Source organism: Leuresthes tenuis, unplaced genomic scaffold (assembly GCF_036924035.1).
Source record: "Leuresthes tenuis unplaced genomic scaffold, fLeuTen1.0.hap1 SCAF_10, whole genome shotgun sequence".
Classification (NCBI taxonomy): domain Eukaryota; kingdom Metazoa; phylum Chordata; class Actinopteri; order Atheriniformes; family Atherinopsidae; genus Leuresthes; species Leuresthes tenuis.
In genome coordinates, this window is record NW_027325364.1 from 15,362,830 (window position 1) to 15,382,538 (window position 19,709).

The following is a 19,709-nucleotide window of genomic DNA, read 5'->3' on the forward strand; positions in this document are numbered from 1 at the left end:
TCAAGCTCTCATCTGCGTTTGCCTAGTTCCCAAGACACCAAGTTAACAACTGATGGTCGGAGCAGAGAAACAGCTGCCTCTCAACAAGGTGCTGTTGTGGAGGATGACATGGGGGTGTAGTTGTGCTTCCACTGATAGCCTTAACAGACGCGTCGGGCTCAGCGCAGGAACCGTATCCAAACCTCAAGTAATTTCCCAGACCTTTCATCCAAACATGTCTGCCAACAAGGTGATGGAAGATCATTTATTTTGGTAAAAGCAGCAAACAATAAAAGTTGAATAACTAAGTGCACTGAAGTATTTGAGTTAATATAATGTAACATTCCATCACTGGTTTTAAACAACATAAAACTTAATTAAACAGATTAATTTAACTAATCAAAGCACATATATATGTCAATAAGAGTCATAGTTATCTATAAAGAAAAACGCCAGAAGGGCCGGGCTACATAGTGCAGCATATATACTGATAGTGCCTGTTTTATATAGGCTACTTTGACCCCTGCTCACCTTTTGTTTTCCCTCTTATGCCTAAAGTAACTTTGAATGTTGTTGTAGCTTGAGCTTTTACAAACATTTCCGTCTCTTTTTCTCACTGCAGAGCGGAGAGATGACTATTTCCCCCGATTCCCCCTATTTCCCAACGATTCTCTGGGAAGATCCGCCTGTGCCAGTCAGTTGACCTGCTTGCAGTGTGCAGGGAGGAGGTGGAGGGGGAAGGGTAGGGAGTTTCCTGGGAGAGAGCATGGCAACGCTGACTGACTTGTGGAGCCTCCCGGCTGATCGGTGGTTTTGTGGAAGTACACAGCTGACAGCAGACAATGAACAACACACTCAGACCACGAACTCCAACAACAACGCCACAGCAGAGGAGGGCTCCTGCTACTAGTTATGATGGGGTCTGCTGATCAAGAACTGGGGCCTCAGCGAGGAAACTAGAAACTTATGGCCAGGAGAAGTCTACCAATCTGAGCTCTCACAGAAAATAAGACCAAAGGCAAAGCCGAAATTTTAAATGCACCAATTAAATGCTTCACATGATCATTTCTTGGATCAGGTTCAACATTTCACCTTCACAAGTTTTTTTTTGTTTTTTTTTTTAACGCCAGGCATGTCACTCATGTGTCGGCTTGACTGTAATTGGTTCAAATCTTGTGAAGCACCGCCTACACGTTTCCAGACACCCCGCCCCCTCTCCGCGGTGTGAAAGTAATCCCAGCCGAAGCAGGTCTGATGAGCACACTGCTTCTGGGACCGGTCTGCTGTCAGTGCGCTGCTGGAGCTTTAGGGAAAGAAGCGTCTTCATCGCTGCACGCTGCAAAGCAGAATGAAGCGAAGCCACAACTACAGCTCATCGGACAGCGACCTGGACGATAACATTGAAGTGGAGAAGGACAGCGGTGACGAAAATGGGTATGCCAATCTCTAATATTCATTCTTATTAGCGATGTGTGATAAATCTACATTTCAAGTTTTATTTATTTATTTTTTTGTGTGTGTTTTTATTATAAGATTGTATTACTGCTTTAAATTTCAGTCATCTCGATTCTCACGGATCGATGTCACCCTCCACCACCACGCAAGTTCAAGCCAGAAAAAGGCGCAGAGGGGTATGTAGCAGTCTTGAGATTTGTACCCAAGTTTCGCGCTTCTGTTTAACAGATGTTTACTATCTATTCATTGATTTTTTTTTCTTCCAACAGATAATTGAGAAAAGGAGACGTGACCGGATCAATAACAGTCTGTCAGAGCTGAGAAGACTGGTGCCAAGTGCTTTTGAGAAACAGGTAGTCTATGTTTTTCTTTTATTCCTGCCTCACAGGCATACATACTGCTTTTTTTCCCCCTTATTTTTTTCTTTGCAGGATATTGGCTTGCTGAATGAGAATACTATTGTTCAAGGTGATTTTCTTTCTATATTCTCTCAGGGGTCAGCGAAGTTGGAAAAAGCTGAAATTTTGCAAATGACAGTGGACCACCTGAAGATGCTTCATGCATCGGGTGGGAAAGGTGAATATATTTTGTGTTTTAAAATCATAATTCGTAAATGCAAATACAATGCTGTAAATAACATGCTTATTAACACTTTCTGCTTCCTCTCCTACCAGGTTACTTTGAGGCTCATGCTCTTGCAAAGGATTACCGCAACCTGGGCTTCAGAGAGTGCCTGGCAGAGACGGCCCGCTACCTGAGCATTGTGGAGGGTCGGGACAGCACAGACTCCCTACGTGTACGTTTAGTGTCCCACCTCAGCAACTTCGCCTCTCAGAGGGAGGTGCACACTGGACTGGAACACTTAGCCTGGGGCTCTGCCTACGGGACTACCCCTGCCCATCTTCACCACCACCTCCTTCTACAGCACCCTCAGGGCAGGAGGGACAGAAGCGGTAGCAGCCCACCCTCTTCCTCCTCCTCCATTTCTTCCTCATCTTCCTCCTCCTCCTCCACTGAAGCATCTGGGACATCCAGACTCAGTGTCATGCCCCCCACAGAGTCCCTCAGGGTGTCTTCCAATGGTTCACTATCCCTCACTCTGCCTGTGCCCACATCCAAGCTTTCGCCACCGCTCGTCTCATCCCTGTCCTCGCTGTCGGCCTTCCCCCTCTCTTTTGGCGCTTTCCCTCTCATGTCCCCCACAGCCGTCAGCACAGTGAGTCCCTCCTCCACCATGTCGAAGCCTTACAGGCCTTGGGGCATGGAGATTGGGGCCTTCTGACGCTAAACAGTGAACTGAAGGCAACAGCTGAGCTGTGCCCAGCATCACAGACAGTCTTTAGGCGGGACAGCCTGCTCAACTGTTTTTAGCAATGAACCACTGGGAGCAGAGAAAAGTGATTTTATTTTATTAAGGAATAAGTGGGAGAAGTTGCAAGAGGATATAGTTTCCTCTCAGCATGTCATTTACTTTTAACAAGAAAGAAATTTGAAATGATTTTGTTATGTTATTGATTGAATTAAAACTAATTTAGGTAGCCTGCACTTCCTCCAGGTTGAGGACTGATATAAAGATGCGATGAATTGGCCTCGAATAGATGTACTGTACGCACAAATTTAGAGGTAACACTTCATAGATCATTTACTGAAATTTAAGCATTTGTCTTACACAAATGATTGCATTTAACATGATGTAGCGTTGCCTTATTTGATCAGCTTCTTTTTAGTGATTTCAAAATTAAGTGGAAATGAAAATGCACATTTTATGCTGCACAGTTGGATAACTAACTACTTGAGAATTGGAATCTTGCATTTGTCTATCTATTTGTAATATTTTTGTACCAATAAATTGAGTGAAAAATGCATAAAACATGGATATAAATCGATGTGTTTTTTCAGCTGCTGCTCCAAGTGTTATAGGTTTAAAATGTTGAACAGAGAGCTATTCATTCGACATTTACACTACAAAGAGTTTTGGAACAGACTCCCGTCAAGCTGGTTCGGAACATATCTTCTATATAATCTGCAGATGCATTATTTTTGCACTCCTGTGGAAGTTAATCATGAGCTAATAAGGTCCTGGTTATTGACTGAAAGGCAATTCTTTTACCGTGTGCCAGGTTAAGTAACCAAATCCAAAAGCATTGTTGCCCTTATGAATACCCAGGAAATCATTAAGAGCCAGAGGAAATCCTTTACAATGTTGCCCTGACCTCACCAGCCTGGGTTGGTCTGAAACGGAGACAATAGTGTGAACAGGATGAGGACATTGGAGGAAAGCAGTTATTAAGTAACAACAACACAGAGACAGCTGGACCCATAAATCACTGCTCAGCTCCCGGGTCCCGTTTCTGCTCCACAGGTTTTTAAGTGTTCATTGTTTTAATGGCTCAGTTTTATCCATTCCCGCTGCACCTCAGGCTTAGGTGGGACAGTGATTGTATCTTTAATTTGCTGCCTGAGGACTTAAGCCTAATGGATTTAGTAATGAATTATTCTTACTGTCTTCATTGGAAAAGTGAAGTGTCAGTAAGTGAAAGGCAGATCGTAAGCAGTTCCACAGTCAGTGTTTTAGTGATTTAGCAGTTTTAGCGATTTTAATTACACTTTTTCGTGTATTTCAATTTGGCCCATTTTGAACTATTGGCTTGCTTTGAGAAGATAAAGATCCAGCATGGTTTCCAAGTACCAAGTAAATCTGACACTGCCACCTGCTGGTTAAACATCCCATTTGCATCAATCCAACCCTAAACGAGACAACCCATGGCTGTATATAAAATGAATTAACATTAGACTGGAAAATAACATACATATAAGCCGTGGAAGACTGTGAGTCTCAGGTTGTGTAGATAACTGGTTCTTTTATTTGGCAGTTTTAAAATTCCGCTTGTGTTTAAACACAGAAAAGTATTAGATGGTGCATGCCATGTTCACAGAACCCCCAAACCTTTATTCAGCAAAGCTTTCACAGAGAAATATATGAAGGGAGAAACACAAGCAGCAGAGGATGCAGGCAGATATCAGTGGTATACTGAATATTAAAAAGAGACTAGTTCAGTGTGCTGAATGTAAAGCATCCCGCATCCATTCTCTACCTAATCCCCTAAAGAGAGAAGATGCTAATGATGCCTCAAGGTAGATCTGCATTCACACACCCCCACGCAGACATACGTTATGTTCACACTATCAATATCAAGATGGGAGCAACGGCACATTCCACTGTCCAAGACACTATGCGTTATACCGAGAAAAGTGTCATAACATTCATAAATTTGTAAGATTCATCTCCAAATACTGTTTGTAGCAGAGCTATTTATTTGGCTAAGAATGGATTTATTGAAAAATGGCGCTGTCAGGATAAATGGGAATATGCAAGTGTACAAACAGTTGCTCCCTTTGGGCAAAGACATTCTTAATAACAATAAAGCACCTATCAAGTTCAATATCAAGCTCATTTCAGAGGAGGTGGACGCTTAATGACTCTGTGGGTTTGGCCTATTGTTAAGTTCCAAGCGTGCGTGTTGAGAATGAGAAGATGTGCATGTGGGAGATAAAGATGCGATACGTTCATATCTTATGCAGTTTGTGGTGTAGGTATGCCAACTATCATTCTTTCACAAAACACACAGAAACATCATTATCATGACATCATCAAGAAACGCCGCAAATTGTCCATCTACCTGCCAACTCACAACACTTAGACCTTTCACAAGAAAACGGCTGTGGAGTCAAATCTCAAGAACTGAAACAATAATCACTGACAAAGCAAAAAAATGTACAGTGCAGTACAGCAAAACGTTGCATGTACTTCACATAGATAGATAGATCGATAGATAGATAGATAGATAGATAGATAGATAGATAGATAGATAGATAGATAGATAGATAGATAGATAGATAGATAGATAGATAGATAGATAGATAGATAGATAGATAGATAGATAGATAGATAGATAGATAGATAGATAGATAGATAGATAGAAAGAAAAGTAATGAAGAGTCATGTTCTTGCGTTCTCTCTAAAATCAATTGATCCGTTCATTTCTCAAAAGAGTGTAACTGATGGTTGTATCACTGATAATACTGAGAACCGTGAGTACTGGTGAGAAGGTGTGCAGTGATGTGGTGGTGAGGTCCTTGGGCCTCTCGGCCTTCGGGGTAGAGTGTCTGTTTCGAAGAGGTTGAGGGCAGGGCGAGGATGGATGGAGGGACATGGATGGACCACAGAAATCTGGACTTGTGTGAGGCTCATGCTACCAGCTCCTCCTTCATTTCTTTGTTCCTGCGCACCACAGCGGCGTGCCTCTCCTGAACACAAAACGGTAGAGAATGATTAGTCATCAGGTAAGTAAGTCAACAATGCCCTCCGCAGACGCAGGCTACCGCGGAGATATCTGCAGCTCTCACCTTCTCCTGCAGGCGCTCGAGCATGGCTGCCAGGTGGGCTTCACGGTTCTCCTTGATCTGCTCCATCTTCATCTGGAGCTTCTCCTCAGCCATCTTGCTGAAGTTGCTGTTCTCCTCCATGGCCTTTAGCAACACGTCCCTCTCGTGCTCTCGCTTCTCTGCCAAAGCCCTCAGCACTTGAGCCTCTTGGTACTAAACATGCAAACAGAAATAATCACAGCCATTTATTCATTCAGATCATTTTAACTTCAACCACTCACTGACACAAAGAAAAACACTCACCCTCCTTCGATCCTCAGCAGCCTCTAGTTTCTTCTCAATGTCCTCCAAAGAGATATCCCTCTTTGGGGGTGAGGGGAGGTTGTGGGCTGCATCTGACACTGGAGACAGAGGCTTGAGAATCACCTCAAAGGCCTGTCCAGAGGCCCGCTTGTTTATAGCTTTCACCTCCATGTCTGTAAATCAGATAATTGCAATAATGATGCCACCAAATAAAAAAATCAATGTCCTATAACAAATCAGCCAATTAATTATTAATGCCTTCATTTCCAAGGCACCCCCTCCCCCAGAAAAAAAAACATCCATGTGGGACAATTATCAAAAATCAATGCTTGAGCTCATCCATACCTTCAAACTCACATACAAGCTTGTTGCGAGTCTCTGGGTAAAAGCAGGAGCAGATGAGGGAGAGGACGGACAACTCCTTCATCTTCTCTTTGTATGCTGTAGGGAAAAAGACAACATCGCATTCAGGTGTCTTAAACAGACAAAATAGTAACCGACTAAGGTGTCCTCTGAATCAAAGAACAAGTTCATACTTGCTAATACTCACAGTTCTACAAAATTAGGAAACAGGAGATTGCTCAATAAACTATGTACCATTTGATCACTACTGCAACAAGAATCAATTCAAAGAATAAAAAATGTACGGATCTACTTCCCAATCTACTGATTATGTATTCAAATGAAGGTGCTCTGTTGGTAATCCAAGTTTCATGAGAGAAGTAGAACAACCACTGACGTTTGCTTTAATAAGAAATATATAAGAAAAATACTGAAATAAGACATTTGAGTTGGGAAACAAAAACTGCTTCGTCCAGCACCCACTTGCAGTCTGAATCAGAGGAGCCGCCAAATAGGCAGGTCTCTGTGTCAACCTTTTCGATTTCCTTGGTGCTACAGGGACACAATAATAAAAAAACCACTTACATATCCATGTTCTGCCTTTCTTATTGTGTTTTCACTGTAATGGTCTGGACTTTGTTCTCGTCTATTCCTTTGGAATGCCTCTCTTGAATCTTGCCTGCAATTTTTTGTCATGTCCTTCCCATTTTTGACAAAGTGCCCACCGGGCTCCTTCATGAGAGGGCTACAGATTGTCGGCGCTGCTAAACCTTCTGCTGCAAAGGCCAGTGTGAGAAGCGGCCCCCTTGCTGCAGGGCTGGCCTGACTCCCATCTTAACATACATTTGTCTACTTCAGTATACCTCTGTATGCCCTAATGAAGCCATTCGGCACATCTTACAGTTAAAAATGATCAAATGGGATGCTCACAAAAAGACAATGTTTAAAGCTATGTAAACAAACCCACAAAACAAATATTCTGGATGTTTGGCCTACTACAGCAGCTAATGATACATTCTGGTTCCCTTGTTCATGTACAAAACCCAACAAAAGAAGACAGTAAATATCAGTGTTTTAACTCGAATGGATAACTGTCTTGAATTGCAGTTCTTTGTGCAAATGCAAATGATGCATTTCTGCTAAGTAAATCGCGACACAATACGTGAATAAAAGAGAAACAAGCCTGATCACGTTTCAGAAAAAGAAAAAGAAAAGAAAAAACGTTTTAAAACGGCCAGCAGGACCTGTGAGGATAATATCACGGCAAACTAATACATAAGACAGAGACATAAAGCCTTGTCAGCTTTGCTCTCGGCTAAATGATCGGCAGCTCAGCATCTTGGGTGGGGTCCGTCTGCATTATGCTGCATGTTGGGGCCGCTGTTGCATGAACCGCAGGTGGAGCGTGATGAATAAAGCTCTCAGTGGCCATCCATGTTGTCTGAATATCCACTGTTACTCGATATAACATGAAACCACAGAAGGAGGGTATAATAAAGGAGACATTTTAGTAATCTAACGACAGAGGATGCTGATGCTGTATTGCTGTTGATGCTATGATTTACAGACCCGGGTTCTGAGACAATAACCTCACGGGCGATAGAGAATTGAAATCACGGGGTTAATCATTCAATTTTAGTTTTGATTATTAAAAGGATCACATTTAAGCATGGAGCCATGACAGAAGTGTGGCCACCAGCCGGTATACTACAGGGCCGACATAGAAAGGATGCACATATTATAAGACCATCCAACCATCCATCCACTCATCCATCCATCCATCCATTCATCCACCCATCATTTCAGAAAGGACCCGTGTCAATATGCTTACCGGTTGCTGTTTTGGCCATGGCTGATGTATTTGTCCGCAGAGGATGCTGTGGCTCTGTTCTGGTCGACGGTGATGCTCTTTAAGGCACTGAGTCAGCGAATAGACTGGGCTTGGATCGGATAGCAGACAGCAAGGGAGCGCGCTCGGGAGCGCGCAGGCAGACCCTCCTCTATCCACTGACGCGCAGAACGTCGTTCAGCATCCACCAGTGTGGGCTGAAGACTACTTCAAGCTCAAAACACAGACACAGCACCACTGGCCAGGCTCAGGACTTGATATATAATTAGGGCCGAGTTAATGAAATAAAAATGGGCCTATAGGTCTAATTTGGATAATTTCAAAGATTGTATCGTACAGTTTCAGAATAAAGTGCCGATGCTCATACAGACTCCTCAACAAAACGTGTGGCGTCGCAGATAATTGACTATTACTGGACAAAAATAGCATTTGACACGTTTTTGTATGAGTCAAACCTTAAAACTCGATCCTAACAATAGGATCATGTCAGTGTTGACCCGCAAAGAATATGATGTTAGTACAAAATAACATGAACGTCAACCATTTCACGGGAAGTGCTGGTGAACACAGTGATATTGGTCTAAATTCACTGATACGATACTGATTATGCTCACGAATGCATATATTCACATAAACTACTTGATCTTTAGACAGACTGCCAATGTTGGCTGGTGATGTAAGGGATCCTGACGGATGTTTAACTGGTGATTTGCACATATCACGTTTAGATGCAGTCAGGAATAATGCGTTGATACAAACAACTCACATGAAGACAAGCCTCCAGTATCGCACGTGTGTCTATGATTATCACAAATTTATGTTATAGAATTATGCTACTTCAATGAACCCAATGCAAAATGAATAACAATGATCGGTGTGCAGATTTCTTTATTTATAGTCATTTACATTCTGACAAAGAAGCTTTTTTTTTTGAGTAAATAAAATAACAAACATCAACATGTGAAAAACAGATCAATATCCATGTCCTTCTGTGAGCATTAATAAAACAAGACGTATTTCAACAAATATCTAATTGAAGAGATTCTGTAAAAGGACGTGACGTTCAAGCTTTAAGGATCAGAGACAAATCAAATAATAGATTGTTTTAGGTTAGACATATTCAGTGGGCTTTTACATTTGGTGCTTCAATTAGAATACATTAGAAATAAATACATGGAAAAAGCAAAGCAGTGCATTGTTGTCTCTTATAATGTTGAAATAAATCAACTACAGCAACATCAATGTATAAATATAAGGTGTCGTTAAAAGAAAAAAGAATGGATGGAAGTGAAAACATTCCAATGTGTGCATGCAGCAGCGAGTGACAACAAAAAAACAGTTAAAAGTTGATATATCCTGATTTCAGCATTTGATTCTGACTCGAAGACACTGTGGATTTAATGTATGCTTGCATGCCAGTGCAACTACTGGACTTAGCGGCGTTCTGCTTTGGCCTTCAGCTGCTTCTTAATGTAGTCAACAACCAGCATCTGAGGTCGTTTCTGATAATTGTGAAGAACGTCCGGAGAACTCCTCAGCTGATCTCCTTTCAGTCGATCCAGTAAGGTTACGCAGACAACGGCCGCTTCACACGACAAGGAAAGCGTGTTAGAAAATTCAAAGAGGTGTCAGTGTACAATTCTTTTTAGAGACACTGAAACTCTGTGTTTTCTTACCTCGGAGGCCACTCAGTTTGCACATTGCAGCAAAAACGGACGATTCCATTTCAATGTTGCAGACTTGTGCTTCTCTGGCTTTCATGAGGTAGTCCCGTTTGTCCTTCTCTGTGTAGGAGCAGAAGGCCCCATCCAAACGGGCTTGCCCTGAGCATTCGATTGGATAGAGAAGATGGAAAGAACATGAAAGGCTGTGTAAAATGTGCGCAAATGTCATCCTAACCTGTCGGCGCATCACAATTTATACCTTCGTAGAAATCCAGCGTACACATGGTGTTGCCTATAACCGTCTCAAACTGGTTCATCTCTTTGCTGCACTGCAACAGCTCTTCGGCCAGGCTTAGGTCCAGATCGGTGTTCCGCACCACAGTCTGTCCCAGGATCATCTGCTCGAACTTGGGCTGAAAGGTGGCATCCACAGATTGCTTGGTGACGACAACAGTGCCAGGCTCAAGTCCTTGGGGGGCGGGTGGGTAAGAGAGATCAACTCAATTTCTACACTCAAATTACTGCTATACATGACACAAAAATTCTCTCTAAATTTGCCTCTAAATTTGCTGTGTACGCACAGAACGATTTCAGGAAGTGTAAGAGGATCTCACAAACTGTTGCTGCTGGGAACTCTGTGTATGCTGCCATGTGATATGTTTCTATGTTGTTCCTGTTAATAAATTCCCATTTACTCTTTTCTCCACAACACGACGGTGGACTTCAGGCTCTAGTTTAATTATAGTTGCTTGAATCGAATTTTTACCACAGGCTTTGAGGCATGCTGAACGTTCAGTACAATTACAAAAAGACCCACCAATAGTTTACAAACCTCATTTCCAGAAAACAATTCTAATATGCAACAAATCTTATATCTGCATTAGTGACGTGATGTGATGTGTAAGGACTGGCTACAAATGGAGCATCCCTCAAAGGCTTTGGGTCCATTTATGGCAACATGCGAGTGTCCATCTGTGCTGTTCCCACAGATCCTTTACACACCCCCATCCCCACACATTAAAGGATTTTGGGACAATTTGTTGTAAACTCTAACTGAGAATCTTTGCGTATAACATTGTGGAAAGATTTATGGCGGTCCGGAGAATCTCACTGAGTACAGGCCAAGGCTGTAAACCGCAGCTGGATGCGTGTGACCTTCAAGCCCTTGGGCAGTGCTGCATAAGAAACCATCATGTGACTGTGTCAATATAGCCACGTGGGCTCAGACGTAGCGAAGAAAACCGCTTTCACTTAACACAGTTGGCCGTTGCATCCAGAAATGTAAGCTGAAGTGTGCATTTCTCAAAGAGGATGCCATATATCCAGGCTGTTCTCAACAGAGGGGAATAAAAACAACAACTATGATGATTATTGGGATTCATCACAGTGTCTGTGGCACTGATGACTAACATATGAGTGATGGGTGACTTTATTAATGCAGACATATGCTACCGTCTTGTCTTACCTGGGAGATCTGTGGTTACACCAGGAGGACAATGCTGGACCTTATTCTGTATGTTTTACGACTGTTCTAAGTTTGCAAATCAATCCATGTTAAGTCCATTTATGATTCTCTTAACATCCTGAAACTTAGATTCACAGTTAAAGTGGCATTTAGTAATGTAAACAGATGCAGAACTATTACAAGACTGGCAAGAAAAGTAAGTGAACCATTTGAAAATATTTTTCTTCATGAATAAATTGTTCTTGTTCTGCTCTTCTCTGCTTTCCTGCTCACATGCTTCCATTTAACTTATGAGTTTAAATACCACTGGTCTGTCACTCTTTGTATGTCCATCAACCGTTTTCCATGCCTCTTTTTGAGCCTCACTTATCAACTTTGAACTCAGTTTTGTCTGCCACAGTTGTGAATGAGCATGTTCTTCTTTTACCTGTGTCTGGGTCTATTCTCCGAGCTAAAGCGCCTGCATTTTGTCACAATCAGCTACTATAATGTAAAACTCTTAAAAGCTTCTTGTCTATAATGAATGTGTCAAACTTCTCAGTGAAAGCTTTTTGCGAACCCCTGAGGATTAACCTGGAGGTGTGGGTGGTACATAGATCTAAGAGTCTGACGCTGCTGTGTACAAGAAGCATCTCCTGATGCAAACCATCTTTTATACAAAAAAAAAAAGAGAGATCTCAGGCGATTGATCAACAGCTGTTTTACACAAAGCAGGGGAAGATTTCAAAGTAATTCAGTTTCGACATTAATGAGTCAGCAGACAGTTTTTCCAGAAGTGGAGATAATTCAGTGGCGTGGCAACTCTACATAATAAAATAAAACAGAACCAAAGATAAACAGCTGAAACTTGAAGAAATCATTAGAGTGAGTCTGTCATTTGCAAACCACAGCGTATGGTTCAACGCACTCTGGTTTTATGGCTATTTAAAAATGATCATATCAATGCGCCAGATGTACGCTGAAAACACAAGACAATCTACAATGTTACTGGAAGACATGCTTTTTTTTCTGATAAAACTAAACTTGTTTAAGGGAAACATGCAGCACTGTGGGCATTTCATATAATTTTTTACTTGTAACTTAGGACACAACTTATAAAATGATCAGTCTATGCTGGAAACCAAACGCTTCCAACGTATTCATGGTTATTTTCTTGCCACTGCAGATAATAAATAAGGGAATAAATATTCATACCAATTCCTCCCGATGTCCCAATGCGTATAATTGTAACATCTGTGCAATGCGCGTGATGGAGGAGCTTTATTAGCTCGTGCAACATTATGGCAATGGATGGGATTCCCATGCCATGCTGCAGAAATAAAAGGAAAAAAACACACACAAGTTCGTCTTACATCACAAGATCTGAAAAATCCATTTCTGAAATGAAATCATCACCGGTCAGAAAAAAGTGAATCGATAAATTGAACTTTGTTACATACACTGACAGAGAGTACAGGGCCCACTTTGTACATGGCGTAGCGATCTGTTCCAGCACAGATATTAGGATACTCTGATCTGGGGTCTTTCAAAGCAAGCTCAGCAGCAATGTACTCAGTGAACGACTTCATTCTCCAGGGGCTGCCCCCGACACACACAAACTAAAAGATAAAACAAACACAACAAATTCTCCATTAGCAAACACGTGAGGGTTGCAGTTACACTGATTTCATGGTATGAAATCTGATTTTCATGCACATCCACAATAACAATTAGTAGCTTGTTGAACGACAATAAATCAGCATTTCATTCTTCACGGAGTCGTAATAACCGATTCTAATTGGATGCTACTCTGATCTATGATAACTGTGATCATTTCAGAGAGACCGCGCAGTGGAAAGACTGCCGCAGCCACAAAGTACAACAAATGACGTGTTTGATATTTCAGTAAGAGAATGTTTCCTTTACAAATCAAGTCAAATGTATTACTTTGACGTCACCGAACATTGCTGGTAGGTTATGGGTTCCAGTTCCCAGGCTGAAGTGGTAAAGGATGTCATCTGTCAGTGCATCCAGGTGTGGGTTGTGCACACACACGGGGCTGTAAGAAGCAGACGGGGCAGATATCAGACAGACAGCTTTTTTTTCGTCTTTCTTTTTTTAAAAAAAAATCTAAATCAAACTAAATCCAAACATCTGTGCACTTTTTTTCTTTCTTTTTTTTATACAATGAACAGATCTGTGATATTGGCAGTATTTCAGACAGCTTAAACCTGGAAAGGTGACCAAGTCAATCCAAAACACACACACTGCCACTTAACCCCGTGTTATTCAGTCTATTTAGGCTTTTAAAACAAAATCCGGGTAATCTGATCAAATAAAAGGAATCATGTGGAAACTGAATGAAGTGGGCTACCCATTCCTTAATTTCAGGATCTGTAGAACAATAAAAAAAAACAAAAAAAAAACACGTTTACTGTTCAAATATTTTACAGTGCATCGCGTGACCATACCTCCATAAAGTATTTATCAGTAGCACATGCCCAGAGTTACCAGTCCATGAGGTAGCCTATAGGCAACTTGGTTAAAAGTAATGCCGTCTACAGTCATGTTATAACGGCATCCTTCATTAAAGAAAAGTTACTGATTCCTTTTCAGTTTACTTTATAACGTCAAATTATTTGAATAATAATCTGTAAGAGTGGTGGGTGGCTGGATTGTGTCATAAATATTTTTGTTGAGCGACAAAAAGCGGATGATGTGTTTGGAAAAAAGCCATTTCTGTTCACAGCTTCGGTAAAAAGGTCACGTCCTTGGATCCTGTCAAACCCGGCAGTTTCCAGAAAAGCCTTGTGATGTAAACTGCTGTGAGCTTCTGTGTTAAACAAACCAATGACTGAATATGTTTATGGTCATTTTAACAGGCACTTCTCACCTATTGGAGGCGCTTTTCTTGTCTTCCTTTGGATCCATCTTCCTGAAACAAGCTGCGGTCAAACATCATTATTCGGAGACCAGGAAATCATTTAAAAAACACAATGAAAAACTACCCTAAACAGCACCTGCTGAAAAGAACCTCTGCTTATCCATACATTTGACCAGCAGCCAGCCACAAATAAAATTCCGCTGGTAAAACCGCACACATTTTCAAACAGACATAGATTAGACATCGCGCACGCACAGCACTTTATCGCAAACAGACACGGCAAAGAGGTAATTAACTTCATATTTACCTCCAGGGTAAGCCAACGGAACAGTCGGCGTTTTTAAAAGCTACTAAATAAACTACAAGTAGGTTTTTGCCCTTCACAGGTGTCCCGTCACAGCTGTCTCTTACGTTTTCACAAATTAATTTCGCTCTGAAAATTACGTCGAGTCAGAACATGAAACGCCGGCCCACGACGACGTATGGGTACGTCACGAGCGTAGTAGGCCACTCATTGGCTGTAAGATGCCCGGTCTGTCACGTACAGAGGTGACTAAACGGCAGATGTGCAATACTTCACTAGTGGTATCCGCAGAGGAAACCACAGCATGTCGTTACAATGTCCACAGAGGCCTGGCGATTTGTCATTAGGCGTCAAACTCATGATTAATGTTTCTGGAGGGAGTATCCAATTCATTCAAGCTCGGTCCAAAACTATTCGGTGCAAACATCTTATGACAGATACATTTTTTTGAATAGTTCAGCTTTTAAATACCTGCAGAGCACATTAGTCCCCTGTAATTCCCTAAATAAAAAAAAAGTTTTAATACATTAAAATGTTTAACAGTGATGATGCTGAGTATGATTTGGCAAAATTGAACAATATGTCTTTGTTACGACAGCTGCCACCCTAATTCATACAGAAATGAGAGGACAACGTTTAGAGCTGCACCACTTTCATCTTTTTTTATTAAGAATGTTTTTCCAAACAGCTGTTTTCATGTCTGCAGCACAGACACACACACACAGCAACAATGTCAGTCATTTGTATTCCCATTAATATCAGCTTGACTTATGTTGAGTCAGATATTCAAACTTTTATTAGTTGTAATGTCCATCAACTCCTGAGGAAATAAAGATACTTTCTGTTTAGAGCATATTTATAAATGCTTTTGTTTTTTTACACAGCAGAAAATTTTGCCAAAAGCAAAAAAAACAAAGCCAAATACTTGTCAGGCATGCAAACACGCAAAATAAAATGTCATAAGTTAGTTTAAATAAAAAGAACATCAACAAACAACACAATTCAAAAACACGCTATGCTGTAAACGATAGGACCTGTGCAAACGTTTCGTTTTCTCAAGGTGAGTGAAGCCTCTCTGCCACCCTAAGACAAGAGAGAGACAAACACATTTGTTAGCGACACCACAATCACATTCGTTTCTCATTCTGTCACATAAAACCTTTTAATAACCTTTGTTTCTGTAAACATCCTAAGTTTGCCAATGCTGGTTTGTTTTACAGAAGAACAAGAGAGTAACTGATGCGCTATTATGAACTGTCATAAAAACGTAACAAGGTGACTCAATTAGGACTTTGGCAGTTCTGCAAACTTCCCTTCATGCGCTGGACGGTCCCGCCTAATACTGGGTGTGTACTTTAATGTATCAATGAGATCATCATTGTTAATAATCTTGTGGGAGAAAGGCTTTCGAGTTTTCATATCATTTGCCAGACGTGTTGAAGATTATATGACAATCAAATATTTGGGATTGCCTTTGCAACTTTAGAGGGCAATCCAGACCACAGACTGCTTGTAATTCATAATCCTGGGAGGTGGGGTTATTTGATATTTGATAAAAATCCCACAGAGATTAATGTTATAATATCAAACTCACATGTCATCTTTTGGACTGTTCCATCGCTTTTCTCTGAGCTCTAGTTGCCCAGGGTCCCTCTGTCAGCATAATGAAATAATCATTAGGTCCAAACAGTGCCGTTCTTTTCTATAATTAGCAAACATACAAAAAGAAATCTAAAATTCACCCAACTTACTGCCTCGCATAACACTATAGGGTGCTCAGGCAAGTATTCTGGCTTTTTCTTGGCCTCGGGGCAGTTGGCCAGACCAATTAAAAAATCCCTTGTATACGATATTCTGGCTGCAACAACAAAAAAAAGCATTGCTAATGTTAAAAGCTCTCCGCTTCAAATAAAAACAGAAGTAGTATACTGACAGCGACAGTGTTCTGGATGATCTGAGAAGAAGCGTTGTGTGTCATCACCTTTTTTCTGTTTGTAGAGGTCGACAATCTTGTAGAACTGCTCGATACCAACATCTGCCTGTCAAGTGAGTTTTGGAAGTTTTTAGAAGAAAAAAAAAGAATAGTCTTGTCTGAAAGTCAACTGTTAAATGGGATAATTGTTTAATCAAAAGTTATTTTGCAGGGAAAAGGTTTTAAAAGTCCATTTAGTGAAATAAGCATGAATGAGGCAAACTAAGATAGAAAGCAGGATATGAACGATCCATCACTTAGTTTGGAAGAAAATTCAGACCAGCTCAATAAACTGAACATTGTTTCGAATACAGACTATCTGAAGACCTCTCTGTGGGCCCCAGAAAACGGTTAAAGCATTGCTGGATGAAACGACAAAGACTGTTGGTGTCTCATTTAGGAAGTCTTACCTGTTGCTCCATCAGTTCCATCTGTACACATGCGGCAGAGGGAATTTGTGGCTCTAAACGAAACGAGACAATTATTCTGTTAAACTTGAACTCTTAACATTTCAAAATAGCACCATATGACCGAGTACTTACCAACATCCTCATGGGTAAAGCGGCGCAGGGGTCTCGCTGGCTCCAGGTGTTTTAGGAGGGTTCTCCTCCTTGATACCTCCATTCTGGCGTTAGTGAGTGCATAAAATATATATTTAAAGCTCTTTCTCTAACAAGACGTGTTATCAATCAGAACCTCATGTTTTTCAGTGCTTTCCAAAGAGACTTTTCATGGGGTCACAGCTAAGTCTGCCTATCCAGCATAACTACAACTTGTTACTGTAGAGTCTATGAAATGGCTTGAACTTCTATTAGCAGGGGGAAAACACATTAAAAGCACTAATTAATAAGATCTTAAGTAGTCTATAAAAGTAAAACTGATTAATCAAATTGAGTTTAAAACAAACAAACAAACAACAAATAAATACAACACAAAATGAGTTGGGGTGTGCCATGATGACTGTAGCACAACAGCTAGCTTTGAGGGTTTTATAGGATAAAGAAGCAGCATCATCTGGCCTATTAGCTTAACTTTCGCTGGTTAACAGTAAACTAATTTCCCATAACTTAATAACCACCTCTTTCATAGTCGATACTCCTTCGGCCGTTCGAGTTAAACCGTGCACCAGACATGAAAAACTTTATTGGGAAACAGGTGTAACATCCTTGTTTCCCATTTTAACGCGTTTCGTGGCAGGGATCCGCGTAAACCACGGACAGTAAAGGAGACACACGGCATGCAGCTAACGTTGTGCCATCGGCCGTTAACATTAACGTTAAAGAGTCACTGCTCATTTAAACGGTCGGAGTTGGGGCCTTATCAAAAGGTGTGATTTCAACTTATAAACTAAAAGAAAAGCGAGGCTGTACACGAGTTACCGTTGAGGGATTCTTAGGTTTTAATCTGAGAAAACCAACTTTGCGAACACCTCTAACTTAACAACGCCATTCTGACAAGCATATACCTCCTCATAGGATGGTCATTTTTACTTATAAAGTAAACATACTGTGATTTTTCTTTTTCTTTCTTTTTTTTTTCTTTACCTCTTCTGCTGTCAAAATCCCTCGGCGTGGTTTTTCCGTCTGCCCACCTGACCGGCCGTCATGAATGCTGCTCGAAGCAAACCAACAACTTCCGGTCTCCGACTTTTAAAAATAAAGCGTGAATGTAGCGACTAAACTTCTGCAACCAGACTTTTAAAAGGGAATTAATGTTTGTCACCGCAACCATTTGATTTAGCATATAAAAACCAAAGAATACTGTTTTGATGGGTATTCACGATGCATGTTGTCTGATTTATTTGGGGAAAAAATGTTTGGGAAATCAGATATTTTGTTTAATCTGAGATAAGGGGCAAAAATAAAAGTTTCAACTGAAATCTAACAATAAAAATAACTTTCCATACCTCTTCTTTTTCAGTCAGCACGATCGAACATTGCTGTGAATCAAACAGGTGAATATGACATTCACCTACAAAGGTTATTTTTTCTATCATGTAACTTTTTTTTTTTTTTTTACAGGCTACAGAACCATATAACACGTGACCTCTTCCTTTGCTCAATCTAAGCACAAAAATGTGTCAGGGCCTTATGGTTCCATGCCTTTTCTTTTTTTTTTCCATGAGTGTCTGTGCATTCAACACGAATTTATGATTTTCTCAACTCCTTACAGATGAATTACTCTCCTGGGATGCGTGTGGTTTTCACCACACATCCACCCCCATGGTTGTCTGAACATGTGGGTGCAGGTGCTGAACCAGGGGGGAAAAGATGAGTCCAAGATCTGAAATGCACAGATTCTGGATCACATCCTGCTTTGCTTGCTCCGTGTCATATGTCATGTCTGCTGTGTGGATTTCCTTTAAACAAAAGGCAAATACTCTACATCTCAGATTAGTTTTATGGATAATCTAAAGAGACTTTATTTACAGCATCAGAAACCATTTTCTTTTAAGAACCAATACACCTAAACACTTTCTTTCCTCTTTTGCTTGAGGAACGAACATGTTCCAAAATAAACATTTCAGCCAAACGAAAATAAACTGAAAAGACGTGGGAACTCTTCTAAAAGTACCATAAAATTGTGTCGAGGTATTTGATTTATTAACTCCAGTTGTTAGAATCAAAGTCCTTCTCCTGGCATTACTTTGGAAATGTATGAATAGAAATCAGAAATCTCAATTTAGATTCTAAATGCTGGGGCCGCAGGGTGGTGTCCAGGGTGCATCTCGCCTCTCGCCCAGTGACAGCTGGGATAGGGTGCAAAACACTACTCCAAATCTTCGTGTTTCATTCAGTCACCGGGAGAGTCGCACAGTCCGATTCATCCACAAACCCCAAAAATGTACCTGCATCTGGAACCTGGAGAGGATCAATTTTGGCCTTTAGTGAAAAGTGTGAAGAAAAGAGACATGAAAGAAGTTTTGGTTTTTTCTTCTTCATTTTAAAACAATCATACACCGATTACAGTGAAGCATACTGTACAGTCACCACACCGTTTCTAGTTGAACTGAAATATTTAAATGCGCTAATCTAATCGAGCACGCATATTCACTCCGAGGACTCTGACATAACCAAAATCCAAAAGCACTTAAAAAAAAAAAAACCTACTTCAAGCAAAATCACAA

At 40.9% G+C, this 19,709-nt stretch overlaps 4 protein-coding genes across 5 annotated transcripts; 1 reads left to right on the plus strand and 3 right to left on the minus strand.

Moving 5' to 3' along the window:
* Positions 1-1,233: 1,233 nt before the first annotated feature.
* On the plus strand, positions 1,234-3,292 carry LOC140315695 (hairy/enhancer-of-split related with YRPW motif protein 1-like). Its single transcript, XM_072393288.1, has 5 exons — positions 1,234-1,413; positions 1,538-1,610; positions 1,704-1,787; positions 1,929-2,010; positions 2,109-3,292. The coding sequence occupies exons 1-5, from the start codon at positions 1,328-1,330 to the stop codon at positions 2,714-2,716; spliced, it is 933 nt and encodes a 310-aa protein (XP_072249389.1). The 5' UTR covers positions 1,234-1,327; the 3' UTR covers positions 2,717-3,292.
* A 983-nt stretch (positions 3,293-4,275) lies between these two features.
* stmn2a (stathmin 2a) lies at positions 4,276-8,430 on the minus strand. Its single transcript, XM_072394362.1, has 5 exons — positions 8,297-8,430; positions 6,469-6,564; positions 6,124-6,296; positions 5,842-6,033; positions 4,276-5,742 (listed from the first exon to the last, which is right to left on the minus strand). The coding sequence occupies exons 1-5, from the start codon at positions 8,313-8,315 to the stop codon at positions 5,683-5,685; spliced, it is 540 nt and encodes a 179-aa protein (XP_072250463.1). The 5' UTR covers positions 8,316-8,430; the 3' UTR covers positions 4,276-5,682.
* Positions 8,431-9,215: 785 nt separating this feature from the next.
* upp1 (uridine phosphorylase 1) lies at positions 9,216-14,824 on the minus strand. Of its 2 annotated transcripts, none has more exons than XM_072394369.1 (8): positions 14,614-14,824; positions 14,316-14,357; positions 13,370-13,481; positions 12,883-13,041; positions 12,638-12,752; positions 10,238-10,447; positions 9,991-10,137; positions 9,216-9,899 (listed from the first exon to the last, which is right to left on the minus strand). In XM_072394369.1, exons 2-8 carry the CDS (start codon positions 14,351-14,353, stop codon positions 9,748-9,750), a joined length of 933 nt encoding a protein of 310 aa, XP_072250470.1. In that variant the 5' UTR covers positions 14,354-14,357; positions 14,614-14,824; the 3' UTR covers positions 9,216-9,747. The 2 variants fall into 2 exon arrangements, with proteins under 2 accessions (XP_072250470.1, XP_072250469.1); XM_072394368.1 differs by having other exon boundaries at positions 14,316-14,367; positions 14,614-14,823.
* Positions 14,825-15,256: 432 nt separating this feature from the next.
* gra (granulito) lies at positions 15,257-18,518 on the minus strand. Its single transcript, XM_072393289.1, has 7 exons — positions 18,127-18,518; positions 17,125-17,207; positions 16,993-17,045; positions 16,592-16,649; positions 16,362-16,468; positions 16,205-16,263; positions 15,257-15,693 (listed from the first exon to the last, which is right to left on the minus strand). Exons 2-7 carry the CDS (start codon positions 17,204-17,206, stop codon positions 15,666-15,668), a joined length of 387 nt encoding a protein of 128 aa, XP_072249390.1. The 5' UTR covers position 17,207; positions 18,127-18,518; the 3' UTR covers positions 15,257-15,665.
* Positions 18,519-19,709: the final 1,191 nt, after the last annotated feature.